This window comes from Vanessa atalanta, chromosome 24, assembly GCF_905147765.1.
Source record: "Vanessa atalanta chromosome 24, ilVanAtal1.2, whole genome shotgun sequence".
Classification (NCBI taxonomy): Eukaryota; Metazoa; Arthropoda; class Insecta; order Lepidoptera; family Nymphalidae; genus Vanessa; species Vanessa atalanta.
In genome coordinates, this window is record NC_061894.1 from 9094931 (window position 1) to 9110118 (window position 15188).

Below are 15188 nucleotides of genomic sequence, written 5' to 3' on the forward strand. Positions count from 1 at the left end.
GCCTTACCGCCAGACCTTTCACCCAGCGCTCAGTACATTGTAAAACTATAAAGATTTCATATATACACGCGTAATACGTTTCATATATACTAGAGACAAAACAACCCTATTAGAAGAATTATCACCTTTTTCCCAGGAAAGGGACATCATTAAATCCTATTATTCCGTTTCATTAAACGCGTATAAGTTCTAGTCTAGGCATTCGGAGTCTAGACGAGACCGGACGACCTCGATGCGAGACCGAACGAGCAAACTACACGTGATTATTTTTACTATCATATTCGAAACCTGACGTTTAAAAGGTGTGCCCATTAAAATATACAAATGATTGGGGAAGAACTAATTGAGATACCGATATCTTATCTTCGATAAAAATTGTGTGATGACTATAATCTTACCGAGATTGAGATGTAGGCAGGTTTTATGACTTAAGAATGAGCAGGCGGTGACACAAATCGAGTAACCTCGGTGCTGTTATATGACATTTGCCGGGTAATTAAGAGCCCAATTTAATAATAAAAAATTTTTTAATACGAACTCAAATTTTTGACGTAAAAAATGTATCAATGTATAAAATTTCAAGATTATGCATTACTTCAATAATCTAGGATCAGCTATTTCTACTGATTGTAATAACCAAAAATTCCAAACACCTGGTACCCAAAAAATATGTCACATTATTTCGGTTGCAATAATTCCAGCAAAAGCATATTTAGTAAATCATCAGTTCTAGACGTTTGACCTGTATTATAGTTGCTTTGTTTAAATCACTTTGTTAGAATAAACTATAAGATGAGCTAAGTACTCTGCACTTATGACTACTTTCACTAGCACATCGGAACTTAAAAAGGCCGGCTCGTTTGTTTGCATCTTACATAACGCCACATGATCGACTCCGCGCAGAGGGCACTGACTCGCAAGGTCGTCTGCAGCACATTCACACTGAATTTTAACAAGTATCTGCCACTGACTCCTGACTTCATTGTAGGAATCATAATGGAATCTTTTGGAACTTGGTACAGGTTTGGTGGTAAGAGAAGACTCTTCAATCGTAATTCCCTTGTATATTTGACGGAATTGAAGGCGATCTCATGATTCCATTATTTTTTGAGTAAAGCGTGTTATAGAGCACTATAGGCAACGACTGGCATAAGTCTGAAATTTGGGGGATGTTGTCATTAAAAATTGATTTCAATTATGTAAAGGATAAATAAAACTCAATATAAAATATAACAAAGAGAACTTCACAATGGAAAGGAATAGGAGACAATTTTAAGTATTCCTTCATGTTTATAATTATAAACGTAAATAATGCAGCTACTTAAAATCTTAATACTCGAACGGTGCTTGTATTCACGGCTCCAATATTAATATATTTATAGACATTAGTATCAATCAATACACAGGTAACTCATCCAGCTCTCGTTTATTTAGAACGAGGCCGAGCAAATTCATCGAAGTTTTAAATGCAAGTTGCATATACACAAGTATCGGGACCGAATACACTTGAGACAAGTTTCGTCTAAATTGGGTCGTATGAATAAATTACTAATTCCGATTCGGTCTGTTGGATGCATTCAATGGCGAACTGTGAAAGATTTCGTTTTCGTGACAAATGATGACGTGGAACGTGAGCTCGAACATATATTTTGTCGTTTACACCAGCTAAAGCTGCATGATATTTCAATTGGTTATATTTAAAAGGCTCTATGTTTTGCTTCGCTTATAAAAATAATGAAAATAAAAGTCGCTTGTATTTGAAGTGTGTTAAATAACGCCACAAAAACAGTTAAAATCTCTCAAAACGACTTATTTTGCCCAATTCATCAACAATCTTTTTCATATGTATCGCTGTATGGTAAGGCTTAATACGGAAAAATAAGCTTCACTTCTTTTGCATACAACGGGCACTAACAATGCATTTAATAAAAATCATAATATACAGGTGATTAAAACAAAACAGTTACAATGCAAAGTTTATTCAATTACAAACGTGGCATGAGTAATAACGCAGTCTGCAAATACGGATTATGACGTGGCACGGGGTTAGAGAACAAAGCCTGTATGCTGAACAGCGATATCATGTCCAACCGCGTTCCACGGTGAGGTCGATTTGATGAAGCAAAGTACATCATAACCTATTCTTCAGAAAGTAACAAGTACATAGTCATCTGAGCAAGTGCAAACATCGATGCTACTGCATATAACCGTAATTTGGCTTAACTACTTAGATCCCTTGTTAACACCGCATTGACAATGGAATTTCTAAGCGATGCCAATGTTATATACTTTGGCATCGTTTAGAAATTATAACAGATAAACACTAGGCGAATGGTAAACACGTTTGGTTTAAGTAAAGTAAGAGCTGTTTATTGCTATATCGCTAAGGGAATATATCTTCTACAAAAGCTGGCATCTGTCGTCAATACGGATGATAGCGGTCTTTAATCTCCGGCCCGAACGAAAACGCAACGATTTGCTTTTCGTTCGTTTGACGCACTGTTCGGAGCACGTTTAGTCAATCTAGGCTCTTAACACAATCTAACGTTTTGGTTCGCTGCTAACGGTTAAAGGCTGAAAGAATGCGTAAACCTAAACCGGAGATGACGGGGTTGAATCCGGAGTTTTTTTTATATATACATACATGACAGCGATGATATGAATATGTCATTTCGGATCTAGATATTCATACGGATATATAAATAATATTTAATCGGTTTCAGATATAGTCACGAAATTCTTTCGGATTATCCAATTGTTTCGGATAGTTTCGACTATGGAAATTATAATATTTATAAATTGTACAAGAAGAACTTGAGGTTTATTTATAGGCTATTATTTAGAATTCGTATATAAACAAAATAAATTTAATAGCTTTAAAATGCAATTAGCTGCTCTCTTTAAATGTAACACTATGCAAAAACAACGGAGCACAAGCAACAAGCTTACGGAGTTCCATAACAACCCTGATACATAATATTGATGGTGGTGGTGAGTCACTACAGCATCGCCAACATCAAACAATGAACAAAGTTACCATTCAAACTGAAACATAACACTAGTAAGCATAGCTGTTTATAACCCATCTTATATAGTGATGGTAACATTGTGAGGACACCCACATTTGGAGGGGTAAATAGGAATATTAGTAATCCCGTAAAATGCAACCAATTCTTAAAAAAAAAATACAAGAGTTTGAACAATGAAATTTTAATCATACAATAAAAATTGGGTTTCTGGGCTTCTGTTATATTAGTAATCGGAATTTTCGGATATTAGCAACAGCAGATAACATGCACACATTTTAGTGATAATTATAATACTATGATATGTAATTAAAATAAAAAATAAACAAATATAAAACTTAAATAATTTGACACCATTACTTCTACTAATGACATTATTTAAATATATTGACATACCGAGACAGGCTTCATAGTTTAGTGGTCAACTGTACCCAGTTTAGTGTATCTGGGTAGTTACCACCTAAACATTAGTTATGTTCTAAGTAATGGTTCTTTTTTCCCACAGTAAATAGTGCAATGGTTTATGGGTCACCTTGTGATGTAAAAAATCACAGAATCAATCCAGACCTCTTGGGCTATTTGGTCCCCACTCCAAACAAAAGCTTTGAGCATAAATAGAGGGGTAAATAGGAATACTAAATATATTTGCAATCATGACCAACTTTAATCCGCTTGCCTCATTTCTAATATCACTAGCTCAAGATTATTCGTGTGATACCAACAAGCAATAAAATGGAACATTATGTGAAATTGATAGCTTCCGCACACACCATAAATACATACATATTATTATCTGTTTACCAGATGTTACCTAATTAGATATATTTTTCATTATTTTTGGAGTTTCCTCTTCAAGTGCTTCAGTTCATTTATCATGATCTCTCACAAGCAATATGTATCGAATTAGAACAACAAAATAATCAAAACTAAGTACTCACTTCAGATTGCTGTATAAGAATATCTTATTTAACATTGAAATACAAAAAAAAAATAAAATATTTATATAATTTTCTACTGATTAATGAAATCTACACCCCGGATATTTTCTGTTGTAATTATATGTTTAATAAGTGATAATCATCAAATCAGTAATAATGTATAAAATATTTATTAAGAGTTTTTTTGGAATCAGTGAATTCTTCTACACATTCATAGCATGGGCATACAGGTACGAGGGACACAACATCTTAAGGTAGCATGATTATTGGCAGATTGACTATCAAGTTCTTGGAGATAGAAAAATATCCAAAAATATATTTCAATGCATCTTTTCAAGTCTGGGGTAATTCCGAACCGAAAAAATATATAAACTGTAACATTATATATAGATTTTTATATTCACTTATCAATGTCTCATCTGCCTACCTGAGAGAAGTAAAAGTGTACTGTTGTGTACCACTCAACATATTATTGTTTAAAATTCATAAAATTTGTACTCAGAGACTTGAAACTCATGAAACTTAAGCTACATCACTACAAAAAGTTAAGTTAAAGATGAACTAGAAAAGACTTAACTAAACATATAATAATAATGTTAATTCTCTACATATAAAATATAAATGTAACAAAGATTGCAACTATTTTTCTACATATTATATCTTATTCCATAATTTCTACTTATAATTTTTTTCATTTTTATAAGGTAAATAAAGATACTTTAAAATAATTACATAACAGCTTTTAATAATTAATAAAACAGATGGAAAATTTGGGTTTTAACTTACAATATTTCCAATAACATTCTTCTAATAAGAAAAATAACTTTTACTGAATAAACTTTGTGTTAAAATAGATTTGTTTTATAATTCCTAATCAAACAATGTATAATTACAGGTGTAGACAACTATCCTATTGTAACTCGCTTGTTAAAAACAATTATTGAGTAAAATTTCATAATGAAATAAAAGTTTATTTTAAGCTGCTTGAAAGGCACATGGGGCACATGTACAATTGTCCTTTATTATTATTTAAATTTAAGATGTTTCATTTATTATAACAGAAGGGTATATTGACATTAATAATTCATCAATACTGAAATTATTTCATTCAAATTTATAATCTAATTTGAATGATCGATTAATATAATTACTAATATGCTAATTATGATCTAATCAAAAAGGATGCGACATTTGAAAATTGTACCCGATATTTTTCCGGCCACCAATGACGAAACCTGTTCGCCGGCCCGCGCTGTCAACCCCACGAGACACCACACCTCGGCCTGTGCTCTGTGCACGTCAAATCCAATGACAGCTAGCTAACGAAATGAAAAACAACTTACCCTAAAACTCCAGGCTTGTAATTATAATTAGGTATCCGCCACGGGCAGCCACCGTATTCGCCTATGAGAGCATCGTGGTTTTGATTCAGGTTAAACGTAGATGCGCGGTTATCGTTCGCTTTCCTTCGCGTAGGATTAAAATAATTATTATTCCTATTTTCACCGTTCACTTCGTTTAATGGTATAAAGTCTTGTGCTTTATTCACATTAGGATTAGCGTTCTCTAAGTTTTTGAGGTTCATTTTGTCTGTTTCACTTTGAGTTTCCCAGATACGAAGCCACAAGCGCTTCGCGGGTCCTTCCTGCTCGGGCTGATACCACCCAACGTAGGGATCCATTCAGCCAAAGCAAGGTTCCACTATATGGGATAACACATTTTGTATCATTTCACATTTATAATTACTATATTGAAAATTAATACAAAACAAAAATAAGTCACACCACATTCGGAACATGGACGACACGCGGATAGTTGACACTTCATTTACTAGAGGGCGCCATCTTAGCAAAATAAGTTCGAGATACATTCTAGACTTTTGTTCAGATGGTTAATGAATAAATTACAATTTTAAATATAAAAAATTTAATTAAAAAACTGTTTCAAAAAAATTCCCTCATAATTAAACGATCGTTATTTAATATAAAAAAAAATATAAAAACGAGATAACGATGGATTGAAATCAATTTTTAAAACGACATTTATAAAAAATATATATATTATAATATAATGCTGCGTATGTATATAATATCAATATTTTATATTAGTTCAAATGGTACCCAAATAGTTTGTACAGATTGTTTTATACGAGTCTTACTTTATGTTGGTACATCGTTATACTTATAATAATCAACGATTTCGCGCCTAAATCCTAAATTATGTCAAAAAATGTGAAGGTTATGACAGTACAAAATATAAATTTTTATTTATAAATGAAGATACAATTAAATAAGTGTATATGAATATTTTAAAATTAATAAATAGATGTAGATTAGTTGTATCAATACCGACTCAATCAGTGTCAAGAACATTAAATAGTAAAACTTATTACAAACAAATTGTTAATATATCAAATGTTTATGTACCGCTACGGAACATGTCTCAAAAAAGTATAACGTCGTTTTTTAAATCGACTCCGAAGAAAACTGAAGAGAAGATCGCCAAGGATGATGTAAGAAGTTTTCATTTATACACATATGTCAATTTTCTCAATATGTTTACAACAAAACCGGTGTATAGTGCGATGCATTGGTTTAATCTATGATAATTTAAAAATCATATAGGGAACATTTCCAAAGGGAATTCATGATGTACCTGTTCTATTGATAAAGAAAGGGATTTAATCAGAATCAACATCGGGTATGCATTCAAAATCACTATAAATATACTTGATACTTGCTCTAACACTTACATCATCTTACTGAAATCGCTTGAGAATTAGCTTCAATTTTATCAAACTTTAAAAGAAAAATTAAAGTGGATATGAGTAAAGTAGAACACTGTTGTATGATAAATAAAATAATAATAATGAAAAACTATTTGTAGTGTATCATATAATTGAGTTAATAGTAAATTACATGTCATTCGTAAATCTGTTTGTTGTAATATCTATTTCTATGATTGGAATAGGCTCGGTGTTTCTAGTAAGATTATTATTAATGTTATCTTTTTCTTATTCTTAAACGAGTTGAACAAAAAATATTAATAGATTTTTTTTTTACCGTTAAGTCAACATCCAGCTTAAACAACAGTAGTGAAGTCAATGGAACCTCGTCAAATCAAAATGGAAAGGTAATTGATTGATACTCATTATATCATAAATTTTATATATCTGAGTTATAAACTATTTATTATGACAATGATATGTGTTTTGCCCAAAATATGTACAAAAAAAATTGTGAGATTTATGTACCGTAGTTTGATATACTATTATAATTGATTGAAATAAAACTAGTTTTTAACGGATGTTTTAACTGTGTTCGTGGTCACGGGCAGACTAAGGTGCCCGTGACCACGAACACTGCAAAGTGCTCGAAACGTCGGGATGTTAAAATAATTAATATACGCGATTAAATCCGTTAAAAACTAGTTTTATTTCAATGTGTAATAATCGCGAAAATCTAAGACAACATTATTATAATTGATGTATTGGATTGTATTGTAAAAGTATTTATACAATTTTCAGAGGTCAAAAAGACTCCGATCAAGCAGTCGTGAAAGTAATTCACCAGAGATTGAAAAAGAATCATCACCGCCAGTTAAATCTGAAAAGGTTTGTCTTTTTAAAATAATATTTAAATTAATTTATTACATTTATTTTATCATTAAACAAATCTAACTCCTGAAATATTTACAACAATAAAAAAATAAGTTTTATGTAATTTTATAGAAAAAGAAGGTGAAAAGGCAACGCATAGACAGCTCAGAGAGTGAATCTGAATCACCAACAAAATCCAGTGAGGAGCAGAGTGATATAAAGCTAGAGAGAAGTAACAATCCCCCAAAAACATATGATTCACCAAAATCTAAAAAAAGTAAAAAGCAGGAAAATATTGTCTCGGAAAAGAAAATAAAGGTAGAGAAAACATCACCAAAGTCACCTAAAAAAAAAGAGGTGATGAGTAAAGAGAGTCCTCTGAACAAATTTATGGTCAAAGTTGAGAAATCTGAGAATAGTAAAACAAAGAATAACAAGGAAAACATTCAAAATGATCAAGAAAAACCAGAAATAGTTGCAGGTACAGCCTTCCCATTGCAACTTTAATACCATGTACCATCAAGTTATAGATTAACTAGTTGTCGTCCGCGGCTTTGCTTGTTTTTTCAATGTTGGTCCTTAGGTGATAGGCATAAAAAAGCCTATATCCTCCCTTGGGGTTCAAGCATCATATCTAATTTTGTCAATTTCGGTTCAGTGGTTTGGCTTTGAAAGAGTAACAGACAGACAGAGTTATTTTCAAATTTATAATACATATTAATATATTAGTTATAATTGAGATAAAGTGACAATCATAGAACTGGTCAACACTTTACTAAATTAGACTTTAAAGAGGAAAGTTATTAATTGTCCATAATGCTAGTTCCTAAAGTTTCAAATTAGATTTTTTAGTATTTATTTTTAAAATTAGGATTTTGTTTTCTTTAGAAGTTGATTACAATCCAGCAAAACCCAAGTACCACCCCATCAAGGATGCATGCTGGTCCAAGGGTCAAGCGGTTCCCTATCTCGCCCTCGCCAAGACTCTAGAGGTCATCGAGGGTACATCGGCCCGATTAAAAATGGTGGAGATACTGAGCAACTACTTCAGATCTGTGATAGCATTGACCCCCGAGGACCTCCTGGCCAGCATATATCTGTGCCTGAATAAGCTGGCACCGGCATATCACAGCTTGGAGTTAGGTAACTATACTATCACAATCTTTACAAAACTGAATATGTCCGTTGCACACAAATCTTTCGTGATCACGACAATCGGTCGGCCGCAGGCATCGCGGAGACGTACCTGATGAAGGCGGTGGGGCAGTGCACGGGGCGCACGCTGGCGCAGATGCGGAGCGCCGCGCAGCGCAGCGGAGACCTCGGGCTCGTGGCCGAGCAGGCGCGCGCCACGCAGCGCACCATGTTCGCCGCGCCGCCGCTGCTCGCGCGCCGCGTGCTCGCCGCGCTGCGGGACGTCGCCGCCATGAGCGGTGCGCACGCACACGCACTCACGCGCTCTCACACGCACCCACACGCACCCACACGCACCCACACGCACCCACACGCTCTCAAACGCACGCACACGCCGCACGGGCTCAGACACACGCACACTCGCAAACGCATATTATATAACTTGTATCTGATGAATAATATGATAGAAACAAACAAATTGTAGCTCTGTTTATAATATTGGAATCACCTGTACCAATATTATCTGATGTGATGAGAAGTATTCCTGGGGCTTAGGTGACAATCTATAAGTGACTTTTATTCTTCAGGGCAAGCTTCAGTTAATAAGAAAATTGGAAAAATCCAGTCCTTATACGTGGCCTGTAGGCATTCCGAGGCGCGATATTTGATACGGTAAATTTATGAACTACTTCATTGAAACGTCATTAACGTACTTTTGTTATATTGTTTCGTGCGGTCCGTAGGTCCCTGGAGGGCAAGCTGCGCGTGGGGCTGGCGGAGCAGTCCGTGCTGCAGGCGCTGGCGCTTGCTTGCGCGAGCACGCCGCCGCAGGCCGCCGACGGCCAGCTCGACGTCGCCTCCACGATGAGCCCGGAGGCCTTTAAGGTTACTTGACTTATTTTGAATGCTTACAGTAAAGTCTAGTTGGATGTAAAGCTACTAAGCTAGACTCGCCTTAAAAAAATTTATATAAAGAAGAGGCCGTGTCGTTTCTGCCTGACCACCAACAGAGTCATAAAAGACATATAGATAAAAATATTCACTGGCCAGACTCTGACTGGGACTCTTTCTCTTTTTAATCTCGGATCTGCCCGCCGACAGGCGCTGGTGGACGAGCACGCGCTGACGATCAAGACGACGTACTGCGAGTGCCCCAACTACGAGCTGATCGTGCCCGTGCTGCTGCGGGACGGCGTGGCGGCGCTGCCCGAGCACTGCAAGCTGACGCCCGGCATCCCGCTCAAGCCCATGCTGGCGCACCCGTCGCGCGGCGTGCACGAGGTGTTCACTCGGTACGGCCGCCGGGCCCGGCGCCGCTCGGCGCGCTCGTCGGCGATCTCCTCACGAAGGCGACTAACGGTTCCACCGTCCCGGCCAGGTTCGAGAACGAGGAGTTCACGTGCGAGTACAAGTACGACGGCGAGCGCGCGCAGATCCACGTGCCGGGGGGGGACGCGCCGCGCTTCGCCGACGCCGCCGTGTTCAGCCGCAACCAGGAGAACAACACCAGGTGACCCGTCGCCCCCGACCACACTCGATATCCGACACTCGAATGCTTGACCGACGTGCGTCTGTGTCGCCAGCAAGTACCCGGACGTGCTGCGTCGGCTGCCGGCGCTGCTGCGGGACACCGTGACGAGCTGCGTGCTGGACTGCGAGGCCGTCGCCTACGACAGCGAGACCAAGCAGATACTACCGTTCCAGGTACGAGGTGACCTCCGAGGAATTTATCAGTAAAAGTCCCGCTTCAATGCTCACCGTGTTCTCTACACGGTATCGTATCGTCGTCGTTCCCCGCGTTCGTATCACACGTGAGCTCGTGCTGTGCAGGTGCTGTCGACGCGCAAGCGCAAGGACGCGGCGGAGGAGCAGATCAAGGTGCAGGTGTGCGTGTTCGTGTTCGACCTGCTGTACCTCAACGGGCGCCCGCTGGTGCGCAGCGCGCTGGCCGAGCGCCGCGCGCTGCTGCGGGACCACTTCCGGGAGGTGGAAGGTGCGCGGATTCTTAACTAAAAATAAACTGTCGTCAATAATGTTCAGAGTCAGGATGTGTCGCTACTGACTGATCGCTGACCCCCTTTATAATACGCACGATCTGAAACGTCGGACCTGAACTGTCTGAGAGCTGGAGTGTCGCAGGTCAGTGGAAGTTTGCGGAGGGCGGCGACTGCAGCGACGAGGAGTCCGTGCAGCGCCTGCTTGAGAACGCCGTTCGGTCCTCCTGCGAAGGTCTCATGCTCAAGGCCCTTCACGGACCCCGCTCGCGCTACGATATCGCGCGTCGCTCGCACAACTGGCTCAAGGTATGACGTGGGTGATATCTTGTCATTGCTGGAAGATATTTATCATTCTACGAATGATACTCGAAGGTGGAATTTACCCATTTGGGCCAGTAAATGTCGACTAAGTTGAGGGTAGCACCGTTGATAACGACCTGTACTGGTGTGGAATTCCGTCTATGTGTATCATGGTGACTCGATGGTCGTCTAGCGATTTCGCCCAGTTTACTATATCGTAGTCAAACTAAAGTGAGTCGTTTGTATTACGTAAGCCACGTTATTGATGTCAATGCCGTGTAATATGTCAGCCGTAAATATAGTCATAATGTAATAACTAACACTGTCGAGCCGCAGCTGAAGAAGGACTACCTGGAGGGCGTCGGCGACACCATCGACGCGGTGGTGCTGGGCGCCTACCGCGGCCGCGGCAAGCGCGCCGGCCTCTACGGCGGGTTCCTGCTGGCCTGCCGCGACGCCGAGGCCGACCACTACCAGTCGCTGTGCAAGATCGGCACCGGCTTCTCCGACGAGGACCTGCGCACGCTCACCGAGACGCTGGCGCAGCACGTGATCGACGCGCCGCGGAGCTACTACATGTGCGTGCGGGTCGGGGCGGGGCGGGGCGGGGCGGGGCCCGGGGTAGCGGGCGGGCGAGCGGAGCGTGACCCGGAGTGTGCGCAGGTTCGACGGCGCGCACGCGGCGGACGTGTGGTTCAGCGCGGCGAGCGTGTGGGAGGTGCGCTGCGCCGACCTGTCGCTGTCGCCCGCGCACCGCGCCGCCATCGGCCTCGTGGACCCCGACCGCGGCGTGTCGCTGCGCTTCCCCAGGTGCGCCCGGGCCCGAAAGTGTTAGGCAAATGATCAAAGACCGATGACCATAGATGTTACTTTTCCAATGTCCTATCGATCTAGGGAACTGAGTAGTGTCCCACGAGCCCGTAGTTACACTGGCTCACCCATTCTTCAAACCGAAACAAACTAAGTATTTGACATCAGACAACTGTGGTAATTTTTTTTTTTCCGTAGCAGACAAAATAATAACTTATTTATGCTAGACAAGTAGATGCTATATACACAGACTTCTCTAAGGCCTTTGACAGAGGATATCATATACTACTCATTAGTAAAATAAGGAAATTTTGAATAAATAAGAAATTATTTTACTGGAGCTCATTATACAATATATCTTCTATTCTAGTAAAAAGTGATCTATTCTCAACCATACATTGCTCGTTCAGGTGTGCCACAAGGCTCAAACTTAAGACTAATATTTTTCAATATCTTCATAAACGACATTAAAATTTTTCAGCACTTGAGCCTATCTGTTTACGGATGATCTCAAAATTGTTAAAACCTTTTGATTTGAAAAGTTACCTTTAAAAAATTACAAGTCACTTACATAGAAATGTTACAAGAGAAACTCAACCATCTGATTCAATAGTGTAACAACAAGCAAATGCTTCTCAAATCCAAAAATAATTACTTAATCATATTTATTAGAAAACAGAATTACTTGCTGAGTCAGTATTATATCAAGACTGAAACGCAATAGCTAATTAAGATTCACTTATCACCTCACTAATAACCGCAGCAACAAAGTTACTGGGTTAAGTTAAGTTGTATTGAGAAAATTCCAAAGAATTCCAACAGCCTCCTGCTATGATCAAACGTTACAGTTATCTCATGTAGAGTGCATTAGAATAACGCAGTTAATTTTGGAACCCCTTTCTACAAAACTTATGACACTAGGATAGAAATAGTTCCAAAGCGACTCCATCGTCACCTATAGTAAGCGTCATGAGAAGCTATAAATTTTGTAAACAAGTGTTCAGGAGTTCACAACATTTGGACCAACAAAAAAAATGAATTTGTTTAAGATTTAATAAATTATTAAGTAACAAATATTAATTAACATATATTATTTAAGAATAATTATTCGTCAGATTCATAAGTAAAATTAACAAACGATCCGCGATGTATGCAAAGCAATGAAACAAACTCGTACGCATTCGAAACTCGAAAGACGCGTTTATTTCAAAATGGCGTCCCGATAGCTTACAATCCCTGCGACGGACGCGTTCCGGTAAAAACACAAACGATAGCGCTTTGCGTCGTTAAAATATGATCCGACTAAATTAAATAGGTTGTTACTTTCATATAACCCGTCTATATTTCATGTCGATTGAATATGGTCAATTTATTATTATCTCGCAGTATAAAATGTTTACTTAGTAAAAGATGTTTGTTTACATAATTTATAGCTTCTCGTGACGGGTACTATAGCGTATTTTTCGAACTGCAATCAAACCAAATTACAACTAAAAAAAAGCTTGTAAAATATAACATCTCTTCAGTCCCGTAGAACCATCGCAGATGATTTTGCTACACAAAATTCTTTATAATATTATTGATTGTCCAGCATTAGTCCAATTATTATTTTCATTGTTCCACAAAGAAACAGAAAACAACGCAACGCACCTATTCTTTGCGTGCTAAAGTCGTCTAATTTAGGAAAAAAATCTCCATTAGCTCGACTGACCCGAACCTATAATATGTCCATTGTAAATAATGTAAATAATTCTATTTCTTTTTACTGTAAAAATCCTTATTATTTTGACTAATTTTGTGGAACATGTTAAGCGCAAAAAAAACTTTTAAATAAGTTTGTATTCATGCTAAATCAATTTATATAGGAAATAAAACCTTAGATTTAGACGATAAATTCAAGACTACTCGGGATGTTATTAACAGTGTTTGTTGTAAACCTAAAATCAAAATGTTGCCAATGGAATTAACCTTTGGAAATAGATGGGTACATATGGATTTGGATTTTTGAAACTCTTTCACCACCGAAATAATTTATATATATTAACTTAAAATAGTCTTTTTAGACGACAATAAATAACTCCGGACGGTTGAATTTTGATTTAAACCTTAATATTAGAGCACAACCGGCCTTGACAATGTGTACATGCCGGAGAACAGAACAGTCCGACTTTTTTGCAACTACATTTAGTACTAGTACTACTACTAAGTACACTACCTCATAGGTGGCGAGGAAACGTGTGCATATTATGATGATTACAACTTTTACAACTTTTTGAATCGTTATATCTCAAAAACGGTGGCTCGTAGAAAAAAAAGTATTAATTAATTTTTTGTAGATAATTCTATGATCTACAATTTTTGTTTGAAATATTTTTATGATAAAACTTACCGTTTTGCTGAAAATCGCGAAAAACTCATTTTTTTTACCTTTGACCTTGAATAAAAATTTTTCCTTACAGGGGAAAGATGGGGAACTTACAAATTTTGTTTTTTAACGATATTTCAAACAATCTTACCGATTTTCAGCTTGGTGGGAATTTAGGTAACTTCGAATGTCTAAATTGACCGGACTATTGATTGTGTCGAGCACGAAACGCTTTTATACGAGCTAAAACATTCAATATGTTGATGGTAAAGCTCTTATCTCATTGCTTCATACCCGAATCAATAAGTTCAAAAGGTGTCTTAATGGAATAAAGTCTTCTGAATCTGTACTGAGAATGGGTGTTCCACAAGGATCAATTTTAGGTCCTTTTTGTAATTTTTGTATAATCTTTTTAAATCCTTTTAAAGCTAATTATGACGACATCAATAATGCATTGTCCCTGATATTAAGTTGGTTTATGGTAATGTAGGACGGCGAAATTTAACTTTGAAATTAAATTAAATGTAACTGATACTACAGTATTTCTAGAAATCACTTGAGATTCAAAGCTTCAGTGTAATCCTCATCTATCGACCCACACAGGAATATTCAGCCGCGCAAGTATTCATACAACCGATAATCGTCAGGTTCGTGCGCGTCCGCGACGACAAGACGCCCGAGCAGGCGACCAGCGCCGAGCAGCTGGCGCAGATGTACCTGGCGCAGGACCAGGTCAAGAACAGCAACAAGCACGTGGACCAGGACGACTTCTACTAGACGTCGCCGGCTCGCCAGATCGATACACAAATAAAACACTCTATCGTTGCATTTCTTTTATTCAGATTCTAGATTTACCTTACAGTATTACATCGGATCGATTATTCTAACTTAAACCTAATTTACACGAAGGACAAAATTCGTTCGTAGGTCCGTTCAAAGTTAAAAATGACAAAATTACAATCAGTAGTAATAAGCTCACGAGTTAACATATTTACGAAGAGATTTATCGATGAGTCGATT

The 15188-nt window shown here is 38.1% G+C and overlaps 2 protein-coding genes across 3 annotated transcripts in view; one reads left to right on the forward strand and one right to left on the reverse strand.

The window, feature by feature from the left end:
• The window catches only part of LOC125073294 (non-canonical poly(A) RNA polymerase protein Trf4-1-like), a 28361-nt gene extending 22595 nt beyond the window's left edge, over window positions 1-5766 (reverse strand). For both annotated transcript variants that reach the window (XM_047684065.1, XM_047684064.1), the window contains exon 1: window positions 5308-5766. In XM_047684065.1, coding sequence (XP_047540021.1) covers window positions 5308-5645 — 338 coding nt within the window. In that variant the 5' untranslated portion in view covers window positions 5646-5766. The remainder of the gene's footprint in view (window positions 1-5307) is intronic.
• A 346-nt stretch (window positions 5767-6112) lies between these two features.
• Window positions 6113-14994, forward strand: LOC125073308 (DNA ligase 1). The gene is made up of 16 exons (XM_047684085.1): window positions 6113-6476; window positions 7034-7096; window positions 7491-7577; window positions 7695-8043; window positions 8451-8705; window positions 8792-8995; window positions 9284-9368; window positions 9440-9581; window positions 9798-9988; window positions 10075-10206; window positions 10280-10400; window positions 10527-10689; window positions 10836-10999; window positions 11330-11571; window positions 11657-11803; window positions 14816-14994. Exons 1-16 carry the CDS (start codon window positions 6264-6266, stop codon window positions 14943-14945), a joined length of 2688 nt encoding a protein of 895 aa, XP_047540041.1. The 5' UTR covers window positions 6113-6263; the 3' UTR covers window positions 14946-14994.
• The last annotated feature ends 194 nt before the right edge of the window (window positions 14995-15188 follow it).

Excerpts from the sequence above, each read along its gene's own strand:
- LOC125073308 (XM_047684085.1), top strand. The coding sequence starts at position 6,264 with ATGAATATTTTAAAATTAATAAATAGATGTAGATTAGTTGTATCAATA. Across the intron at positions 7,578-7,694 it reads CGCCAGTTAAATCTGAAAAG|AAAAAGAAGGTGAAAAGGCA; the intron begins GTTTGTCTTTTT and ends GTAATTTTATAG. Across the intron at positions 10,207-10,279 it reads AACCAGGAGAACAACACCAG|CAAGTACCCGGACGTGCTGC; the intron begins GTGACCCGTCGC and ends CTGTGTCGCCAG.